The sequence below is a fragment of the Corylus avellana genome, chromosome 10, assembly GCF_965113065.1.
Source record: "Corylus avellana chromosome 10, dhCorAvel1.hap1.2, whole genome shotgun sequence".
In the NCBI taxonomy this organism is placed as follows: Eukaryota; Viridiplantae; Streptophyta; class Magnoliopsida; order Fagales; family Betulaceae; genus Corylus; species Corylus avellana.
This window is the reverse complement of record NC_142499.1, coordinates 12,725,528-12,749,435: the sequence shown is the minus strand read 5'-3', so window position 1 is coordinate 12,749,435 and position 23,908 is coordinate 12,725,528. Positions and strand designations below refer to the sequence as shown.

General features: G+C 38.8%; 2 protein-coding genes across 2 annotated transcripts; both read right to left on the bottom strand.

Moving 5' to 3' along the window:
* Positions 1–12,893: 12,893 nt before the first annotated feature.
* Positions 12,894–14,389, bottom strand: WOX12 (WUSCHEL related homeobox 12). Its single transcript, XM_059572412.2, has 3 exons — positions 13,794–14,389; positions 13,281–13,456; positions 12,894–12,978 (listed from the first exon to the last, which is right to left on the bottom strand). Exons 1-3 carry the CDS (start codon positions 14,347–14,349, stop codon positions 12,961–12,963), a joined length of 750 nt encoding a protein of 249 aa, XP_059428395.2. The 5' UTR covers positions 14,350–14,389; the 3' UTR covers positions 12,894–12,960.
* A 6,889-nt stretch (positions 14,390–21,278) lies between these two features.
* LOC148583363 (uncharacterized) lies at positions 21,279–21,713 on the bottom strand. Its single transcript, XM_088511382.1, has one exon. The coding sequence runs from the start codon at positions 21,711–21,713 to the stop codon at positions 21,279–21,281; it is 435 nt and encodes a 144-aa protein (XP_088367508.1).
* Positions 21,714–23,908: the final 2,195 nt, after the last annotated feature.

Here is a 23,908-nt window from a genome sequence, read left to right as displayed (position 1 = left end):
GCCTTGTATTTTGTGCAATAAAACATGAGGAATGCTAGCTAGAAGAAAAATTCATGTCGTTTTAATATTGACGTGACTTTTAAAACTATTATTGAATCAAAATTTAAAAATTATTTATTACAAATTCAATTGTGATTAAAAAAACTACATTAATTTTGAAGGAGACAAAGAAAACACGCGTCTTTCATCTAACATTATACATAGGTAATTCTTGATAGATTCTCAAAGAACCCGACACTCCGAAAGCACCTGTTATAATATATTATTTTCTTTGTTAGAATATTTTATATTTTCCTTATTTTATTTCCTTTTGTATTTTAGGTTTCTTACTCACTACTCATTGCATCTCTATAAATAGAGATCTATTTAATAGTTTAAGACAATTCAATAAATATAAGAGACCGTGAATATACAAGATGTAGCTCACACGTGTATCTCCACTTCCGCTCTCTGTTTTCTTTCTCTTTCTTATTTTATTATTTCATCTATGTTGCCCAAGTTGCGTTGTCATTCAAATCCTTTAATATAATCAATTGAAAATAAATAAAGAATACATTTAGTACATTATATAGTCACTTTAGACAGGCATATATTCAAGTAATGAAGTTAAATACTGCATCTTCAGAAAATTCGTTTGCTATAGGGGAATCCATGCCTTTTTTTTTTTTTTTTAAAGTGAAATTTCAGGCTTTCATTAATAAAACATTGAATCATACAATTTTTAGTGGTTACAATATCATATAGAAACCCCAGAAATTCTTTTATCCAAATTTTCTCCACATTTTGCCAAAAGATGGGCAGCCATGTTTGCCTTTATCCTAGTGTGTTCAGGATTGGAGACCATCCAAAATAAGCTTCGAACCGTCTATCAAATTCCCATATCTACTCCATGATTGCGCTTCGTTGCATAGTGCATGTACAATTTTCAAGGCATCATCTTCCAAAATAACATTGTGAAAACCCAACTCTCTGCTTAAAACTACAGCCTTCCACACCGCATAAGCCTTCGCCACAGCTGATGTAGCCTGACTAAGTGGAAGTGAATAAAACAATACAAGAAGAAGGATAAATAATTCTTAGATCTTGAATCTATCAATGATCTGAGAATTCTTCTCAAAACTATAGAGTCTATCTAAGGTTTCAAGGGAAATTATGAAGAAAACTCCTCTGAGTAATTCTTATTGAGAGAAAACTGATCAAATAACATAAATTGTCTTTTCAAGAGGCTATAGTCATGTATTTATAACCCCAAGCCCCCTAATACTGATAAAGGATAGAATTAGGGCTCCCACAATCCTAATCCTAGCAAAACAAGTAAACAAAGTCGGTTTAAAGCAAAGAACAGCAGAAAATTAACATAGATTTCCCCGAGTGTGCTTAATCGCAGGTATAGTGTGATCGATCGCACTACCAGGGACTTGTGCGCTCGACAGTGCGCTCGGTCGCACTTCCAGGGACTTGTGCGCTCGATCATGCGCTCAATCGCAGATGCAGGGATGGATCGATCGCAGTTCCAAAGACAACCTCCTCCATATTAGGTGCACTGCGCTCGATCGCAGTCAAGGTGCGATCAATCGTAGTTCCAAGGACTACCTCCGTTGCCGCGCGAGTCTGGGATCGTATCACCATCTTGTGGGGTGTCTTCACACAATCATCCTTTCGGGTCTTCCTCATATACTCCCAGGCATTGTAGTCTACATCATCCTCCCCAGGTTGAACAGAATTCGCCTTCGAATTCGCATCCTCCTCCGACGAATCATCCATAAACGGCACAAGATGCTTGACATTGAAAACATCGGACGTCTTGATGTGGCTAGGCAATTTCAACTAATAAGCATTGGGGTTAACCTTCTTCACAATCTCTACCGGACCAATCTTGCAAGCCGCTAGCTTATTGCACTCACCAATAGGAAATCTATCTTTAGTTAGTACCGCCCATACAAAATCACCTTTTTCAAATTCCAAAGCACGCCGCTTCTTGTCCGCATCCGCCTTGTACTTTGCCGTTGATTCTTGTAGGTTCTTGATGGTTAACTTGTGGCCCTCTTGTATTTGTGCAATAAGTTCCTCCGCCTTGGTGTGTATCCTTTTTAAATCAGGGAGAGGTGCTAAATCCAGTGGCGCCCGCAGATTACTCCCATAGATGATGGTGAATGGACTAAGGCCGGTGCTCCGGTTGACGAACCGATTGTAAGCAAACTCAGCTTGGTACAACTGTTGGTCCCACGACTTGAAGTGCTCACCCACCAAACTCTAAACAACGCCCCCAAGGACTGATTAACAACCTCTGTTTGTCTGTCCATTTTTGGGTAGTAAGCGCTACTGAAATCAAGCCTCGTGTGAAATAATTGTCATAAGCACCGCCAAAAGTGGCTAAGGAATCACATGTCACTATGGACAATGGTAGGCCGTGGAGGCGGTAGACCTCTCGAAAATACAATTGCGCCACGTTCACGGCATCAGTAGTCTTTTTACACGCAATAAAATGAACCATCTTAGAAAATTGATCAACTACCACAAAGATGGAATCATTTACTTTTTGGGTCCGAGGTAAACCCAACACAAAATCCATGCTCACATTAGTCCATGGGCCCTTCGGAATAGGTGGCGGCAAATATAAACCGGCATTTGTAGCCGCTCCTTTTGATACTTGGCACACCCTACAACAGTGCACCAACTTCTCCACCTCCTTCCTCATGCTTGGCAATAAAACTTTTCTGCCACCAGCTGGAAAGTTTTGTCCTGCCCCATGTGCCGTTCATTATGGCGCTCTTGAATAATTTGAAATTGGAGACTGCCATCAGGAATGCATAGCTGCGTGCCCTTGAAAAGAAATCCATTATGCAGCCCAAAATCACTTCGAGATCCTGAAGATACATCATCAACAATAAGGCCAAAAAGAGGGTCAGTTGATAAATAATCCTTGAAAAGGTCAAAACCAATTACCTCATTCGCCATGGTGGTCAAGAGTGTTGACTTCCGACTAAGAGTGTTGACTTCCAGCTAAGAGTGTCGGCCACCTTGTTCAAAGCTTTCGACTTGTGTTTGACGGTGAAAGAGAATTGTTGCACATATGCAGCCCACTTTGCATGTAGGGAGGGCAGTTTATCTTGAATATTGAGGTGCTTCAATGCCTCATGATCCGAGTATAAGATAAAATCATTGTAGGCTAGGTAAGAGCTCCAATGCCTCAATGATTGCACCAATGCATAAAACTCCACGTCATAGGTGCTATGGTTGAGCCTTGAACCACTCAACTTTTCACTAAAGAATGCCACCGGTCTCCCACCTTGACTCAATACCGCTCCAATGCTGACTTTGGAAGCATCACAATGCAACTTGAATGGCAATTCAAAATCCGGAAGGACAAGCAATGGTGCTGATGTCAACTTGAGTTTAATCAACTCAAATGCTTCAGTAGCTGCCTCATTCCAAGAGAATTTTCCCGCCTTTATGCACTCTGTGATAGGCGCCATGGTGGTGCTAAAATCATGAATGAAACGCCTATAAAATGAAACCAATCCATGGAAACTTCTCACCTCATGTAATGTAGTAGGAATGGGCCAATCCCAAACGGCTGCCACTTTCGAGTCGTCCACCGCCAACCTGTCTTTAGACACCACATAGCCAAGAAAAAGCATCGAATCTATCGTAAATGAGCACTTGGCCAGCGATGCGTAGAACTTCTCTTTTCGAAGCACTTGAAGTACTTCCCTCACATGTTGAATGTGTGTCTTTCTATCGGGGTTGTAAACAAGTATGTCATCAAAGTATACCACTACAAACCTCCCTATAAAAGGCCGAAAAGCTTGGTTCATCACTCTCATGAATGTGTTAGGTGCATTAGATAATCTGAATGGCATCACCAACCATTCAAAAAGCCCCTCTCGCGTCTTAAACGCTGTTTTGCACTCATCACTTGGCCGCACCCAAATTTGATGATACCCACTCCGTAGATCCAGTTTCGTGAATATCATTGCCCCGCTCAATTAGTCCAACAAGTCATCCAATCGGGGAATAGGAAATTGATACCTCATAGTGATCTTGTTGATGGCCCTACTATCCATGCACATCGTCCATGAATCATCTTTTTTGGGAGTGAGTAAAGCCGGTAGCGCGCATGGACACAAACTCTCTCGAATATGCCCTTTGGCCAATAACCCCTCTACTTGTCGCCTTAACTCTTCATGCTCTTTGGAGCTCATGCGATAGTGTGGTCGGTTAGGCAGACTCGACCCCGGCACCAAATCAATTTGGTGTTGTATGTCATGAAGAAGGGGTAGCTCATCGGGTAATTCAACCAGAAATACGTCTGCAAATTCTTCTACTAACCCCTTGCCTTCTTCTGGAACCTCTTCTATTTTATTGCTTTCTTTACCCACTAGTAGATACCCACAATCCACTTCTAGCATCTCCTTAATGAACTCATGTCTAGCCAACAAAGTTTAACCTGTCCCTATTGAAGGTTTGGGCCCTTCTCCAGGATCAGGTAGGAGAGTGAGCTTCACATTGTCCACCAAAAAACTGCAGGTGTTCTTCCTTCTGTCATGATGCACATTCCTATCATATTACCATGGTCTCCTGAGTAGTATATGGCATGCATCCATCACCACCACGTCACACCATGTCTTATCCTTATACCTCTTCCTAATGGAAAAATTCACAAGGAAACATTTAGATACAATTACCTCGTTCCCTTTCTTGAGCCACTCCAAGCGATATGGTGTATGGTGCTTCTCCGTCTCAAGGCCCAACTTCCTAACCACTTCTTCAGCCACGACGTTCTCACAGCTGCCCCCATCAATAACAAGTTTGCATCCCTTACCTCCAACCGTGCAAATTGTGTGGAAAAGATTATGGCGCTGCCTGTCGTCTCCCTCCACCTTCCGAGGTATATAACATATCCTCCTAACCATCAATAGAGGAGTGTCATCCCCAGTAGCAAATTCCTCATCGACCCCACCGAAATCGTCGAAATTTGCTTGTTGCTCTTCTCCATCGCCTTGCTCATCGATGGCTTCTCCTGAATCTATGAGTAGGGCCTTACCATACTTCTCTCCCTTGCGACTATCCACCATCCGGTGACCCAACTCCCCACACCGAAAACACTTGGGCTCGATCGTAACCCAGGGTCGGCTTGGATGCCCCACGATTGCAGGGTTTTTACTTCAGCTAGTCAATTGAGGAAAGGTCTCCCAAGCTGTGAACGGACCCATTGATCGGTTGTAGCTTCCACCGCCGCCATGCCCAAATGTGTTTAAAGAGCCTCGGGCCGATGCCTTCTCAATTAGCAATGCCCTTTGGTGGGCCTCCGACACCTTGGCGGGGTCAAAGAGGTTCAATGTATCTTGGATTTATGGCCGCAAACCCCCAATATAGTGGGACACTAATTGTTCATCCGATTCGGACAAATCAACTTGTGTCAATAACTTGTAAAACTCCTTCGTGTACTCATCCACGAACTTCGAACCTTGACTCCAAGTTTGCAGCTGTTGATACATGGTTCGGAGATAATTGAGGGGCAAAAAGGCGGGTCGCATCTTTCTTAGCAACTTCTCCCAATTGTCGAGCTTTCTTTTGCCTTTCCGCGCCCTAGCTTGCTTCAATTGCTACCACCATGCCACAGCTCTTCCCCGAAACTTGGTTACAACCAAAGAAACTTGTTGATCTTCCGGTACCCCTTCAATTGCCACCACCCAATCCAAGAATTCCTCGGGTTGAAGACTCCCTTGGAATTTGATGCAACCTGATTAAGTGGAAGCGAGTAAAACAATACAAGAAGAAGGATAAATAATTCTTAGATCTTGAGTCTATCAAGGATCTGAGAATTCTTCTCAAAACTATCGGGTCTATCTAGGGTTTCAAGGAAAGTATGAAGAAAACTCCTCTGAGTAATTCCTATTGAAAGAAAACTGATCAAATAACATAAATTGTCTTTTCAAGAGGCTATAATTATATATTTATAGTCCCAAAACCCCTAGTACTAATAAAGAATGGAATTAGGGCTCCTACAACCCTACTCCTAGTAAAACAAGTAAACTAAGTCGGTTTAAAATAGATAACAGCGGAAAAATAACATAAAAGGCCCCGAGTGTGCTCGATCGTAGGTAGAGTGTGATTGATCGCACTACTAGGGACTTGTGCGCTCAATCTTGCGCTCGATCGCAGGTTTGGTCGCAGTTCTAGGGGCTTGTGCGCTCAATCATGCACTCGATCACAGAAACAGGGGAGTATCGGTCACAGTTCTAGGGACCTCCTTCTCCAAAACAGGGGAGTATCAGTCGTAGTTCCAAGGACTGCCTCTTTTGTTGCCCGAGTCTGGGATCATGTCACCATCTTTCAGGGTGTCTTCACACCTTTATCCCTTCGGGTCTTCCTCATATACTCCTAGGCATTGTAGTCTACATCAGAATTCTGGAATCTCAAGTTTGAATTCGCTCTCCCACCGATTAGCATGAGCTTGCGTAGGAAGGTCGACAGCCCTGCGTTTGGCGCTCCGTAAAAGGGTTTGCAGATCCATACCCGTCATCGCCTTCGTCTTCCTCCTTCGGCACGTGTGGTGGGGGTCGACGTAGACGCCAGTCATGGAGGCTTGCGTTGGCCAGTTGGGTGGTGTGGTCTTCAATTTGATCCCTCATAGCCGCAAACTGCCTTTCCTTGCGCCTTCCCTGTGTCACCTCGTGTTCTTCATGAACTGAATCATTGTGTTCATACACGTCGTGTAAGCTTGCAAAGCGGTTGCCCTTCCTTCCTCTTGTGTTTGGCGCCATGGAAAGTGACTGAGGTCTGATACCAACTAATGTAGCTTGACTAAGTGAAAGCGAAAAAAAATAATACAAGAAAAATGATAAATAATTCTGAGATCTTGAGTTTATCAAAGATCTGAGAATTCTTCTCAAAACTATAGAGTCTATGTAAGGTTTCAAGGGAAATTATGAAGAAAACTCCTCTGAGTAATTCTTATTGAGAGAAAACTGATCAAATAACATAAACTGTCTTTTTAAGAGGCTATAATCATGTATTTATAGCCCCAAGACCCCTAATACTAATAAAGGACGGATTTAGGGCTCCCACAACCCTAATCCTAGCAAAACAAGTAAACAAAGTCGGTTTAAAGCAAATAACAGTGGAAAATTAACATAGATTTTCCCAAGTGCACTTGATCGCAGGTATAGTGTGGTCGATCACACTACCAGGGACTTGTACGCTCGTTCCCAGGCTCGGTCGCACTTCTAGGGACTTGTGTCCTCGATCATGCGCTCGATTGCAGATGCAGGGGTGGATCGGTCACAGTTCCAGAGACAACCTCCTCCATATCAGGTGCATTGTGCTCGATCGCAGTCAAGGTGCGATCGATCGCAGTTCCAGGGACTACCTCCATTGCCGCGCGAGTCTGGGATCGTGTCACCATCTTGTGGGGCGTCTTCACACAACCATCCCTTCGGGTCTTCCTCATATACTCCCAGGCATTGTAGTTTACATCAACAGCTGAATCAGTGGTGAACATCCTCGAAGAATACATTATTGCTAGAACCTTTCTCTCATAGTCTCGAACAATCACGACCACACCAAAATGGTCATGCACGCATCACGTGACCATTTTTTCATCTATGAAAAAAATTTCTCAAAAAGGAAAAATAAAAGCTACTTAATTATAATAATGTAACCGTGGAGCTAAAGGGTAAGCGCAATATCCATTAAGAAAATTAATAGAAGCAAATACATATTGTACTACTGTTTTGGACAATAGCAGGCATGGAAATACTATATTTGTTCAACTTGAATCCCCACAATCTTCACATGATCAATCCAGACAAACCCTGCTGGATTTGTTAAAAGCAATAGGACATTTCTGTAACGCTTCAAATCATGAGCATGATTGAAAATTTTGACCACCTTGAATTCTCCAACAGCAGGGTTGACTGAGCTGTTTCCTGGTCAACAAATTAACCTGCATTTTACAAGCACAGTGAGGATTTGGGATCTAGAACTATAGAATCTAACGTAAATATTATTAATTTCTTTTTTATAATACTTGTAAATTCTGCACTCACATGGTATTTCTGGGTAGGCGAGCCCTAATGTTATCAAGTAAAAATAAATAAATAAATAACAAACATCCGTCTGCTTTGGATTGGTTATAATGGTCGGTGTGGAAGCCAAGTTGCTGATATTTTCATTGGGTTTTGAGGTTTCCATTCAAGAGGGAATCCACGTACTGGCCATGCAGTTTTATCAACTTGTAAAATTAATTATAAAAACAATTACTTCTATATATATGGGAATGGGAGCACTCAAAGTATGAATATGATCCCAGGAAACAACTGTCGCATGCTTCTTTCCTGGACATTGCCCCATAAGTTTTACTATTATTAGGAGAGATCTAGCTGGCGCTATTAATAAAACTAGCAACAAGTATCCTATGAAATGAAATTAAAGGGTTAGGGTGAGAAGTGTAACCCGTTTAATTAAATGGGTCGAATTATGATTAACCTATATAATTTTATACCTATGTTTCGACACAATTTGAATCTGACACGGGACATAATGACAGGCTATTTTTGATATGACCCGCAAACTCAACATGAACCTAATACAAAATTAGAGGGTTAGGACTGAGGGATTTGACCCGTTTAATTAAAGGGGTCCGATTAGGGTTGACTTATATAGTCTTATACACATGCCTCAACACGACTCAAGCCCGATATGCAAAACGAATTATTACCCCTAATTTATATAGATGGGGTGAGGATGGCACTAGCTGGCATGATTATAGTGGCCATCTCCATTAATGGCGGCGCTATATCATGGGGATGATAGCTGAAATTTGTCTAATAACTAATATTTAGAATGGGACGATTATAGGGGTGAAAAGGCGGTTGTGGTTAGTAAAATTTACTAACTGCCTCTGCTAATTGCTTATGGTTAGCAGTTATGGCCCTAATAACCGTTAATCGCATTTTAAAGAAAAAATTTTAAAAAGTAAAACATAAAAAATAAAATAAAAACAACATCGTTTTTATTGTAATATGATAATACCATATTACATACGACATCATTTCTATATTTTTATACATGTTTATATATATTTAAATAGAAAAAAGACATCATTGGTGATATTATATGTAGTTATTTAAGGATAAAATCAAGTAAACACAATAATTTTAAGGCCGAAGTGAAAACCTTTTTAAAGAATTTTTCAAAAGTAAAACTATTGTGAGGACAATCAGTGGTTGATCTAAGAATTCGTATTAGGAGAGGCGGAACTAAATAATATATATATATACCCTTTAAAAAAAAGTCAAATTTTTGGAGGGTCGGGTGGGCGCCCTTGCCCGCCCTCCTTTGTATCCGCCACTGAAGACAACCAACACTACTTCTAATACAATCAAAGTAGGGAATCCTTCAAAAAACCTGGCTTGGATACCAATTTATTTCGAAAATAATTTCATAACGGGATAAATTGATAGGTTTATAGAGGAAACTTAAACATTTTGACAAACACAAGGTTTGAGATAATTTTCTGCATAGTTTTTCACTATTCTATCATACTTAAATAGAAAAGATTATAATCTATATATGTGGTGATAAAAATAAGTAGGATAATCAAATCATTTACCATCAATTAATCTTCTAAAATGTAATTATCGTGTAAAATAAATATTTTACCATATTATGTATTCTAATATTATATATCTACTCTGCTTACACTTCTTAGAATAATTTCTACTTTCATGACATCATGTAATTAATACCCTTCCACTATTACTAACTGGATAATATTCAGTTCAAATAAAATGGAGAGGATTACGTTTCATGTAATTATACTTTCTAAAAAAATCCTTTTTTTAAGCATTAATTTTTGGAGCTCTTAACCGTCGTCAAAGTATATATAATGATAGTGCAACAAACATGTTCCTCAACCCTTCAATCAAAAACTGTCGGTGGTTTTTTGTGTAAATAGCAGGTTCTTTAATGCAGTTTTTTTTTTTTTTTTGTGAATGTCAACAATTCTTGTCTGGGTTTTAATTTCATATATATAATGAATATTCTATCTTTTCTCTAGGAAACGTTGAAATCTGTTCGATGATCTTTTGGCTGTGTCATCACTTCCAATGCATGTCCTAATTATGCATATGAAAATTTTAAAGATATGTGTACAGGAAATCCGAACCTACTCTCAATTTCACCCTTATTTCACCTCTCGAATTTTTAATTTGATACAATTTACTCCATCGATTAATTTTTATAGTTAAACCTTAGTAAAAATTCTTAAAAAGATAAAATTACTCTTCAATTTTTATTTAAAAAAAAATAAAAAAAATGAAGAAAAAAAAAGGTCACAATGTGACCCAACCGTAGGTCACCTTGTGATTTTTTTATTTATAATAACTTTATTTTTTTATTTGAAATTAAAGGTAAATTTAAAATTTTATAAAAATGTCAGGGGATATAATATTCATTTTATAAGAATTTTATTTATAATAGTCATTTTATCACTTTTAACATTTTAAAACTGATAGAAGATACTACATTGTATCAAATTGAAAGTTTAATGGATGAAATTGAGGGTTTTTGAAATTTAAGAGATCTTCTCAAAACGTGTGTGGTAATTTATGGGTTTAAAGTGATGTTTCCCCTATATAAAACAAGACAAAGTTATCAACAACGTGTCAGTTTAGGTACTTAGGTTATTTGCGACACTAACACTATTAGAGACAACTTTTGCTGTCCTTGACAATAACATATCAAAGATTATATTTAAATTAAAAGTCATTGCTAATAACCATTATGGATGAAGCAATTGTGACAATGTTGTCTTCACTAATTTTCTTGTAGCAACTTAAAAGCATTTTTCACTTAGAAAATCAATTATTGACTTATTCTTACTTTCTAAAATTATTCTGTGCCTTTCTAAATGGGGGAATTGCCAAGAATGATCCAATTGGACCTTCTCCTAACTAGTTTCTTAATTCTATACCAAAAAATTTAAAAAGGCTTAAAAAGACATAGCTTAGCTGCTTTGAGGACATAACCTAAAAACAATTGATCAAATAATGTTCTTGAATATTTTACACAAACTTTCCGGAAGAGATTCAAATAAGTATAGATTTTCTTGAAAATTTATTTAGAAATTTGTGTTGTTTAAACTCGATTTTTGCCTAAAATATGTGGTTATTATGTATAATATCTGTTTTCAAAGTGATCACAGGACTTTTTCATGAACATATTAAGCGACACCATATGAAAGTCAATTTGTATGTTGAATAATTAATATGAATGAACTAACAATGTTTTCTCTCTATACATGATGTTTCATGCATATTAGGAAAAATGTAAGCAATGGTTTCATGCAAAAACATAGGCTTGATAAATTAAACATATATATATATATATATATAACTAAAACTAATTAAACATGAAATTTTCCATGTAAATTAAATATAAAGACTGAAATACTTACAACTAGGAGTATGAAAACTTGTAGAGAAGCTTGCAGTTTAAATCTTTGGAAAATCAAGGGGTGGCCGAATATGCTAGAGGTTTTTGTTGTTTTCTCTCTTGAAAATTTTTAGAAAAGTGAGAGAAAAGAGGACATAATTAAGGGGGTTTAAATATGTTAGCGTTTTCTTTTCTCATGCAATTAGGATTAGGGTTTAGCGTTTTAATTGATCTAGGTTTTCATTTTAAGAAAAAAAAAAAAAATCAGTCACATACATGAATCTTATGTGGGATACTCCCACAACCCATATGAAATTCAATGAGGCATTGACAAAGGAGTAGGAATTTTTTTTTTTTTTGGTAGGGGCTAATTATACCATAAATATATATTCTCAGACAATTAGGGTTAACATAATTAAGTAAAGCAACATATCAAAAATAATTTCTCACAGTTATATGGAAACGAATCCTCAGGGTTAGCGGCCCCCTGCTCCCCCTGCCTCTGAACCCCAGGACTCCAAGATGACAAACAGGTGAAAAAAAACACACGACCTATCAGAAATATATATATATATATATACTCTCTATATATATATACTCTCTTTATCTCTACTATATATTTTCTTCTGCTAAAAAAAGATATTATTTGTGTGAGAATCCATAATTTCAAGCTCAAATACACACCAACAGTAAGAGTTTCTGTACCAATTAAGATGGATCATATACTGTAACATGCAAAACCTAGCTAGGTGTAGATGAATAGAAAAGCAAGAGCTTCTTTTTAATCTGATAGATATGACTGGTTAGCTCAGACCCAGATAGCAGCAGCAGTAGTAGTATATGTAAAGAAGAATTCATTTGAAAAAAATAGTATAATCGCAGTCTAAGCGGGGTTGGTCAGAAGGTAAAGTTGCAAACCTCCATTTTCTCCGAAGAAAAGAATAAAAAATGTAGCATTGTAATTGATTCATTTTCATTTTAGGGGACCAAACATCATTGATTGAACTAAAAGGGGTTCTGCATGTTTGCCCAACTTCATGAAAAGTGCACTCATTTTTTATTTACAACTAAGGGTGCTCAAGTAGCCCCCCCCTTCCCCCGCTCAACACTGAAAGGGAAGACAAATATTCAATTGTCCAATGGCTAGCTGTCTTCAGCAATTAATTAACACACACACACACACACACACACACACATATATATATATATATATATATATATATAAAGAAAGTGCAGAACTGGGTTATAAGAAAAAAAAAAAAACATAAAACATAAGTGCATGTAGAATTCATTAGACTCTAATAATCATATAATAACATTTTTATTTATAAGTAACCCGGAACCACATAGATAAAAGCCTAGCCACAAACACAAAATAACGAAAAAAAAAAAGGAAAAAAAAAAAAAAAAGAAGAAGAAGAAGAAGAAGAAAAAAAGGAAGTAAGTAAGAAGAGACAATAAGCAAGAGGAATTAAAAGAGGTTGGAATTTCTCCCATTGATTGGTGCGGCTTTATTTCTTAAGCTGGTCTTGAAACCTGTTTCCAAAATTTTATCTCATCAGTTGCTTTTCTGGACTGCATGAACTTTATATATATATATATATATATATATATATATATATATATATATATATATCCCAAAGGTATCAGTACCATAAATTAAATAGAAAAATAACCATTAGATCCCGTAATTAAAATAGCTAGTCCAAACATGTCCTTAAAGTCCTCAAGAAGTAGTGGAAAATGCTAATTAAGAAGAATTTTTAAAATTGAAAAGAGTAAGAATTAGTTAAAATTGGTTAATGAAATTGATTTGATGATGAGGAAGTGGTAATTACCAGGAAATAGCTCTCGCCATGCTGCAACCCCTGCATTAAGAAGCCAAATTCATTGATGGGTAGAGGCACTCCAGAGGAATGGACCAACACAACATCTTGACTAAACATTGTTTTCATGTCAAGTGGCCCCCTTGGAACTTCTGTTGGAACCCCATTAATAAACACTGTGATGAATCCTGAAAAACGCCAAAAAGTATGTCCAATCAATCTCACACATACCCAAATTTAGATCCATTTGAGATCTAAGGTGGAAATTAAAGTGCAGCTTTTTTAATTGAAAACGCTTCTTCAAATTAACAAAGATATATATACCCTAAAGGAAAACTATATAATATAAATGAAGATTCCCTGCTTGCTGACTGACATGAGAGCTAGCTCTGAGAAAAGAAAAAAATAAAATAAAGTTTCTGAATTTTGATAAAGATTACAAGTAATTAGTTAAATTAATTAAAGAGAAGGGAAATTAATTGGATGATTTAATTATTTGAAGTATCTCAGGCACCATGCATTTACCAGATTGGTACTGCAAATTTAAAGTATCTGAAGGACATAAACCGGGCGTCGCGGCGGAGCCCTGCTCGATTTCCGGGAAACCAAGTTGACCGGAGACTGAAAAGAGACAGTGATGACCGACAGCGTCGACGTTGCCGGTAAGTCCTCCAGTCGAGGACGAGGAACCAAGATGATAAGAAGATGGAAAAGAAGTTGACAAAGGGCCGACACCCAAACCGGAGCTGCTCTCGAACTGATGAGTTGCACCGGTGACAACTTGGGCCTGATTTCTTTGTTCGAGGGAAGCCTGCATCTGGCGCTGTCGGCGGCGAGATCTCGAGCGCCGGTTCTGGAACCAGTAGAAGACGTTTGCATCGCCGACCGAACCGAATTTCTCGAGCAGTTTTCTTATTCTCACAGTTTCGTCTTTGGGGGGATTTACCATTCCGCTGTTGAAGATAGACTCCAGTATAAGGATTTGCTCCGGCTTCGGAGTCCACCTTGACCTCACTGGCTCGTTGTTTCTCTCTGAGCCATGGCTTGGACTATTAGGATGTTCTTGCCCTTCATCTTCCATTGCTAGCTCCCGAGAAGAAAAAACTAATGCTTCTTGAAGCTTAAACGGAAACCCAAGTAAAAAACAATATACATATATATTTATATATTTATTTATATATATATTTAGGAGAATAATAAAGCAAAATGAACGCATGGAGAACCGCTTTCAAGGGGGGAGCTATATAGAGGGTTGGAAATATATATATATATATATACGAGTGAAATTACAATGTCACCCTTTACCCATTTTCTGCACCACTTGGGAAGAAAATGTATAGTTCAACAGCTCTTAGACACTTAAAAATCATTATCTGTCGAAAAGGGTTTTAATTAAATTCAAGACATTTTCAGTTAAATTGTATTATTTGTCGAGTCCTGTATGTATTTTTGTAATCTGAATATATATATAGGTAGCAACACTTGATGGTAACTTGGTAACTATGTTATGAGAAAACAACATAAGGCCTTAAAACTTGTTTGAAATTGCGTTTAAGTTTTTAAGTCAAAAATGTACTTTTTGATAAAAACCTTATTTTTAAGTTTTTGTTAAAAGTACATTTTTGCCTTTTTTTAGAGTAAAGAAGTAAAAAAAGCACTTTTAAAATTTTTTACCAAACATGCTCCAGCTTTTGTTTGGCACGGTTTTTTAAGTATTAAAAGTACTTTTTAAACTCTCTAATATAATCTCAAACATGCTCTTAGTGCTAGATAGTATTCATTTAGTGTTTTTTAGAGGTGTAAAATTGTTATTTTAATTTTTTTAAACAATTTTACCTCTCTAAAAATACACTAATTGAATATTATCTATTTTAAATGAAATGAAGATGATCTTTTTTCTTAGTGCTGCTGCTCGACCTTAAAGAGTAATGCTAAAAGTCTCTTTTATGTTCTTCTTGTGTTACTCCAAGAATGATGTGCCTTCTAAAATCACTATTAATTGGGCTTATAATTGATCATTATTGAATTTTTATCAAATAGTGATTTTAAATGTCACATCATTCTTGGAGTGACATAAAAGAGACACAAGTGTTGAAATATTTTATATTTTCTAAATTAGGTATATTAACATTTTCCTTAACATGTTATTTTCAAATTTTCTTATTTTATATTTTATATATATTTCAACAACAAGAATGACTTAATGCACATATCTTGACCATATGTAATTAAACTTTTGTGGTTCTATGAAAATGTGGTTCTTAATTTCATTTTTATACTCAAAAGTTTGAAAGGAGTGGGTCAAAATGGTAAAAAATGAATAAGATGAATGACAAAGTGTGAAAGGTGGACTCTGTAACTAGGGTTTCGGCCAGCAAGTGCATGTGAAGGAATGCATGGAAAGCTGGAAGAAGCAAATATAAAAATATAAAAAATAAAATAAAAAAATAGCTGGAATTGAAGAATCCAAATGGATGGTCAAGAAACCATGCAATAATTTATTATATGTGACGTTAAGCAAACATGGCCTAAAGTAGAACCTTTTCTGTGTTAAAACTTTTTATATTAAACGAGAGGAGGGTGAGGAGCCATGAAGGTTGGCTTAAACCTCGAATACTTTGGCATCTCCTTATAATATTACGTAACTACAAAACAGGATACCCACTGCCTTCTTCTTTATACGCGGTTTCCCCTCATTTGCCTCCTTCCTTAATTTCCTTTGTTTTTGTGCTTTGTACCTGGTACGGTTTTTGCGCCAGGGATGGTACAATTGACATGAGTACCATCTGAAAAACGCATGAAATAGCTAGTACGCTATTTCTTTTTTCCATACAAACTAATATATATATATATATATATATAGACATGAGTTTTCGTCATCTGAAAAACGTCAAAAAGTACATATATATATATATATGTCCAATAAATCTCACACATAACCAAAGATCCATTTGATCAATCGAAAATGCTTCTTTAAGATTAACAAAGATATAGCATAAAGGAGAACTATATAATATAAATGAAAATACAAAAAAACTGTCACATCAAAAGAGTTGATAATTCATTCTTCTCCAACGCCCTTAATTATTCTAATGATCAGCAACGAGAGTTTTAAAGTTTCTGAATTTTGATAAAGATTACAAGTAATTAGTTAAATTGATTAAAGAGAAAGGAAATTAGTATTTAAGTGTCTCAGCCATGCATTTACCAGGTTGGGTACTGCAAATTTAAAGCGGGCGTCACGGCGGAGCCCTGCTCTATTTCTGGGAAACTAAGTTGACCGCAGACGGCAAAATGACAGTGATGAGCGACACCAAGGTGATAAGAAGATGGAAAAGAAGTTGACAAAGGCCCGATACCGGAGCTGCTCTCGAACTGAGTTGCACCAGTGACAACTTGGGCCTGATTTCTTTGTTCGAGGGAAGCCTGCATCTGGCGCTGACGGCGGCCAGATCTCAAGCGCCAGTTCTGAAACCAGTAGAACACGTTTGCATCGCCGACCGAACCGAATTTCTCGAGCAGTTTTCTTATTCTCACAGTTTCGTCTTGCGAGTCCACCTTGATCTCACGGGTTCGTTTCTCTCTGAGCCATGGCTTGGACTATTAGGATGTTCTTGCCCTTGATCGTCAATTGCTTCGAAGAAGAAAAAAGTAATGGTTCTTGAAGCTAAAACCCAAGTAAAAAACAATATATATATTATTGGATCATTTTCGGGGTTGAGAATCTCCTACCATGACAGTCATTATGGTGGTTGAGCTGAGATGGGGTTTCCGATGTGAGAATAGTGTGCCTGCAAAATAAAGAAGAGGTTAGAGGACCCTCGGCTGCAGCCGAAGGCACTCTAATGCTTGAGTTAGCATGTGTGTTTTAAGAATGGGTACGAGATGAGAAAACCGTCCGAGAGAGAGAGAGAGAGAGGAGAAGGCACGAAAGATCCTTCTATGTCCCAGAGAGGAAGAAGCCGAATATATTAGATATTATTCTAAGGTTTCCCTAATCTATTAGGTTATTTGCCTATCACTCATAGTCTCTCTATAAATAGAGGTCTCTGTAATCATATCAATTAGACTCAATATAATGTAGTCCTATATGTTTCCGCTCTCTCTCTCTTCTCTCTTCTCTCATTCCTTCTTCTGCTTCCAATATATTCAACAATATATTTAACATGGAATCAGAGCCACTTTCTTGTGGCCTCCAATAAACGTCATTGACGTTTCCTGGCGTTCTCTCCGGCAATCTCACTATTCTGATCGTCCACACACCGCCAAGCACTCCATCTTCCCTGTTAGTCTCTTCTACGCTTTCAATGCAGCACAATTTGGAAAAATAATCCCAGAATCAAGCTTGCGAGGTACAAATCTATCAATCTGTTGAAGACCCACACCATCGGCTACTGCACGTGCCACCCGAAGCTGCAACAGTGTTACCCACGTGTTGCCACGTCTGCTAGATCAGCCACATTGCCGGACTGTTCCATAGATCCGCCGCCGGTTGTCCCATATCCGCCAAGAACGCTGCCATATCATCTCTAACGCGCCTGCGCAATCACCCACGTTTGCTCCAAAGGTATCTCCATCTAAGCTAGCTAAACCGCGCAATTATTCATAATAGAGGGAGGAAAAACATAAAATAAAGGGGTAAATCCAAAGACTTAGTGAATGTTAACTACTTAACGCAGATAATGCCCATGCCAATTTTTGTAATTAACTCTGGTGTTTATAAAGTATGCAACAGTTCCATCATAACAGTTTATCATAAATGTGATATAGATATACAATATATGCATATGATATAAAGTAACAATCATAGTTCAAGAGTATGATTTATCGGAGAGCAGAGTTAGCGTTGTCCCAAGAGACTTGTAATACAATGCCTGTGCCCCAGCCATAGTACGCTACAATACATCCCATTAGTGGCACGACCGAGTCTGACCTCGAGTGGCCCACACTGCTAATGATGTCTGTCCTGTAGTGGCCACCCGTTAAGGCTGCGGCAGTCACGAAACAACCATTGGATCTAAGGCCCATATAATACACACATTTGACTATAAAGTTAACACGTATAGTAAACCTATGGCCGTTATCTCGCACGTATCGGTATACCATGTCATACGATGCAATTTATTTTGTATATATTTTACATGCATGCTTTTTACAAGTCTCACTTTGTTAACATATTCAGCACAACATTTTTCTAAAAAATCTATAGTTCATGTGCAACAAGTGTAATTCGTGAAAGTTGCAAATGTGCATGTTTTGATACACAAAATAGACTTGTAGTCATGGAAAATAACAGCGAGCATTATGTGAGTTAAAACTCACCTAGGTCGATTAAATCCTCTGAGTATTCCTTTCACAAGTTTGGGTCCTCTAAATTTGTGAAAAACCTTCTATTAGTCCTAGGTCTGACTGACACAACCTTAGAGCATGTAAACATGAGCTATTGGATGCCTGACAAAAATAGCGTTCCCTGTAACGCTTTTGATCGTACGTCCTGTCCCAATGTCGTACGTTCGCCCAGAACATTTCAGGTAAAACCTTGTTTTGTTCATTCGTTCTCCTATCATCCCAAATCGATTTCTAGGGCTACCAAGAGGCTTTCTAAGACTACTTATCTCAAAACCATGTCTCCATGTAGTAGAAAACATAATGGATTGCTAAACCCAACTTTAAACAACATCAAAGGTATAATATGTCTAAATCTCAACCCAACATCTAAGCTACTCTAGAAAGTATTAAAAGAACATAATGACTTAGAAAGAAAATGTTAGGTGTAGAGGGTTACCTTCAAGAAGCAACCTTCAAGAAAATACCTCTCCTTCTCTACAAAACACACAATCTCACAAGCACACACTCACAAAAGGGTTTCTGGGAGCCTGGGGGCGAGTTTGAACGAGAAAAGGGCGAGGGTAGGGTTAGAATTTATAGAGTAGAAAAGCTGAAGACGTTCACCAACTCTTCTGAAAAGTAGTAGACGTCCGGTACTATTGGGCGTACGTCCGGTATTGTTTACACAGCGGTCTAAAGGTTGTATCGTACGTCCAATTATTAACCAGAGGTTTTCCAAAAAGTAGCGTACATTTGGTGGTCCCTTATCATATGTCCTTATACTATTGGAAGAGTACGGCGTACTATTGACAGCGTACGTACGGTGGTCCCCATGTGTACGTCCTCTACTAAAAATAGGAGCGTACGTTCGGTCTGAAAGTCCAAATTCCCAAAAATGGTCCTATAGAGATCCTTAGTGACTTAAAACCCAAATTAACCCTCTAATTAAGCGACCTAAGCTTAGTTAATTATTTGGGTCACTACATTCTCCCCTCCTAAAAAAAATTTCGTCCTCGAAGTTTCTAGATAAAATACCTAAAGAATAGCATTCAAAGAGGAACACAATGTTACCTTTCGTCTGTGGTATCATCAGTATCGTGCTCAGTAGTTTCTTGGGCTATCTCTTCCCATCCATTAACTGGCACTTCATCATCCTCGAACAACTGCGGAAAATCACCTCGTAAGTCATCTTGCGGTTCATACTTGATGTTACCAACGCTATACCAATCGTCATCAATCTCTACTCCTAAATCCATTAGTTCACAAAACGAGTAGTTCCACATATAGTCTAGGTCGATTGGTATAGGTGCCATGATCCTGTAGAGAAAAACAAACTCTTTCTTAATCAACTATTCCATTACCCAAAACGGAAATAGGTATACTATCCAAGTATAATCTTGAAGAAAAGAGTCATACATAATCACTCAAACAAATCCGGATAACGACTCCGTATGTCTTGCTCCACCTCCCATGATGCTTCCTTGACACCATGGTTACGCCATAGTACCTTAACGATTTTGCTACATAACACTTGTTCCTTCCTGGCCACAATCTTCACCGGTTCCTCAAAATAAGTCAATCCCTCCTGGATCCCTAACGGCTCGTATTCCACAATTACATCGGGCTTAGCGATGTACTTCCTTAGCATCGAGACATGAAAAACATCATGCGTTCCGACCAAATCTAGAGGTAAGGCAACTCTGTATGCCAACCTTCCCACTCTTTAGGTAATCTCAAATGGTCTAATAAATTGAGGGTTGAGCTTCCCCTTCTTCCCAAATCGCATCACTCTCCTCATGGGTGATATTTTGAGGAACACATAGTCTCTGACTTTGAATTCCAACGGTTGTCTCCAAATATCGGCATAACTCTTTTGCCGACTCTGAGCTGCACTCATCCTTTCCCTAATGATGAGCACCTTGTCGCGAGTATCTTGAATCAATTCCAGCCCCAATGTCTGCCTTTCACCGATGTTGTCTTAATACAAGGGCGACTTATACTTACGTCCATAAAGTGCTTCATAAGGCAGCATTCCAATAGTCTCCTGGTAACTGTTGTTGTAGGCAAACTCAATCAAAGGTAGGTACTGGACCCAACTACCCTTGAAATCCAACACGCAAGCTCGTAGCATGTCTTCAAGAATTTGGTTAGTCCGCTTCTACTTGCCATCTGTCAGGGGGTTAAAAGCTGTACTGAACTTCAGCTCTGTCCCCATCTCCTTCTGTAAACTTTGCCAAAACCTCGAAGTAAAGCGAGAGTCTCTATCCGATATAATTGCTGATGGTACTCCATGTAATCGGACTATATTATGAATATATAGTCTGGCCAACTTATCCATCGAATCCTTAACCTTCATGGGAATGAAGTGAGCACTCTTTGTGAGACGATCGACTAATACCCAAATGGAATCCTCTCCAATGAGTGTCTTAGGTAACCCCAAAATAAAATCCATAGCAATCTCATCCTACTTCCACTTAGGTACAAGCAAGGGTTTGAGCGTCCCTGCCAGCCTCTAATGTTTTGCTTTAACTTGTTGGCAGGTTGAGCATTGCTCCACAAATCTTGCAATATCTCACTTCATATTGTTCCACCAATATGATCCCTTCACGTCCCTGTACATCTTAGTACCACCAGGATGTACAATGTACGTGGAACGATGAGCCTCACTCATTATCTCCTTCCTTAATCCTCCACTTTCTGGCACACATACTTGCTTGAAATGGGTGAGCAACCATCGTTCTTAAGACAGAACTCATTTGCCTTTCCTTCATTAAGCAACTTCTTGATCTTGGCACACTCAGAGTCCTCCAATTGAGTGGCTTTGATTCTAGCAAGTAGTTCTGACTGAACCACTAGGTTAGTCAAATGTGCACACACACCTTCGCCTACTACTTCCAATCCTATCCCAGGGAACTCCCTGATCAACTGAGGTTGAGAAATTCCAAAAGCGGCAAGCTCCACCGTTGATTTCATGCTCAACATGTCTAGTACTACGTTAGTCTTTCCTGGATGATAGTTGATCTCACAATTATAATTCTTGATCAATTCCAACCACCTCCTTTGCCTCATGTTAAGCTCTTTCTGGGTAAAGAAGCACTTCGAGCTTTTATGATCCATGTAGATCTCGCACTTTTCGCCATACAAGTAGTACTTCCAAATCTTTAGAGCAAACACAATTGCTGCCAACTCCAAGTCGTGCGTGGGATAGTTCTACTCATAAGTCTTTAGTTGGCGTGAAACATAAGCAATAACATTGCCGTTTTGCATAAGCACGCACCCTAATCCCTTCTTAGAGGCGTCGCTATACACTACGAAATTGCCAGATTCCATAGGTAATGCCAACATTGGAGCAGTTATCAAGTGCTTCTTTAACTCTTGAAAACTCTTCTCACACTCATCCGCCCAAACAAATAGGAGCTTCTTCTTAGTTAAAGCAGTAAGTGGTCCCGATAGCTTTGAAAAACCCTCGATGAAGTGTCGGTAGTAACCAGCGAGTCCTAAGAAACTTCAGATCTCGAATACTCTGGTTGGCCTTCTCCAATCCACCACTGCCTTTACCTTTTTCGAGTCAACTGCTACACCTTCTCTAGAAATCACGTATCCGAGGAAAGATACGCTCTCCAACCAGAACTCGCACTTCTCGTGTTTAACATAGAGTTACTTCCTTCAAAGCCTCTCTAATGTCTTCCGTAGATGCTCATCGGGCTCCTCTGATGTCTTTGAATATATCAGGATGTCGTTAATGAAAACCACAATGAATTGGTTCAAATAGTCATGAAAGACTCTGTTCATCGTGTTCATGAAAACAGCTGGTGCATTAGTTAGTCCGAAAGACATAACTAAAAACTCATAGTGTCCATAACAGGTTTTAATGGCCGTCTTAGGAATGTCCTCTTCCTTTACCCTCACTTGGTGATAGCTTGAGCACAAATCAATCTTAGAAAAAACGTGTGCTCCTCGTAGCTGATCCAACAAGTCATCAATCCTTGGCAGAGGATAGTTGTTCTTGATTGTCACCTTGTTCAGCTCTCGGTAGTCGATGCACATCCTTATCGATCCATCCTTCTTCTTCATAAACAACACTGATGCTCCCCACTGTCATATACTAGGGCGGATAAATCCTTTGTCCAAAAGCTCTTGGAGCTGTTCCTTTAGCTTCTTCAATTCTAACGGTGCCATCCTATATGGTGCCTTCGATATAGGATTAGTGCCTGGCACACACTTGATTCCAAATTTGACCTCTCTCTGTGGTGGCAATCTAGAGTAGTCTGTTGAAAATACATTTGAATAGTCTCGGACCACAAGGATGTCTTGTAGGTCATTCTTCTCTTCTTTCGCCGGGACGATAACGAACACCAAAAGCACCTGCCCTCCTCCAAGAATACGCTTCCTGGCTCGAACAACAGAAATTGTTGGAGGTAAAGACCTTATTCGCGATCCAACGTATGCCACTTCTCCTTCCCCCCATGGCCTAAGCGTAACTTGCTTCCGAGTGCAGTCAATAATCGCCAGATGCTTCGCTAGCCAATCCATCCCGAGAATAACGTCGTAACTAATCATAGGAAGAATAACTAAGTTTGTTGGAAGTACTCTTCCATAGATGCTAACAGGGCATCTGCAAACTACACGCTTACAAACTACACTCTTTCCTATGCGAGTAGTTACAGCAAGACAAGGTTCCAAAGTCTGTACTGCAAGTCTAGACAGCCTTACAAACATAATAGATACGAAAGAGTGAGTATCCCCTGAATCAAACAAAACTGAAGCTTCAAATCCAACTATAGGGATAGTACCTGTCACTACTTTCGATCCTTCCTCCAACTCTCCTGGAACAAGTGCGTGAACTCGTTCTGGCACCAAAGGTTTCTGAGCACCTCCTTTGCCCACGCAGTCCTTGTTGAAGTGACCAAACTGACCGCATTGGTATCAAGTCCCGATTGTCATTCTACATCGTCCTCAATGAACTCTGTTACACTTCCTGCACAGCTCCGGTATCTGACTCCTCTACGACGGAACTTGAGGGTTACTAGAGGTACGTCCTTGTGACCTCTGGGGTGGAAAGCTCCCCACTGCCATCCTCTTAGCTGGTTCGGCTCCTCCTGCCGTAGTACCAGGTCCTTGGCCCTCCTCTTCTGATCTGCATACTCAGCCGTATTCTCCTTCAATGAAAACCACAATGAATTGGTTCAAATAGTCATGAAAGACTCTGTTCATCGTGTTCATGAAGATAGCTGGTGCATTAGTTAGTCCGAAAGACATAACTAAAAACTCGTAGTGTCCATAACAAGTTTTAAAGGCCGTCTTAGGAATGT

Bases quoted from the DNA above. Each gene is read 5' to 3' on its own strand.
- WOX12 (XM_059572412.2), bottom strand. From the start codon at position 14,349: ATGGAAGATGAAGGGCAAGAACATCCTAATAGTCCAAGCCATGGCTCA. The intron at 13,457-13,793 runs GTAAATGCATGG...GGCGTTTTTCAG, and splicing joins AAATTTGCAGTACCAATCTG to GATTCATCACAGTGTTTATT.
- LOC148583363 (XM_088511382.1), bottom strand. From the start codon at position 21,713: ATGGATCATAAAAGCTCGAAGTGCTTCTTTACCCAGAAAGAGCTTAAC.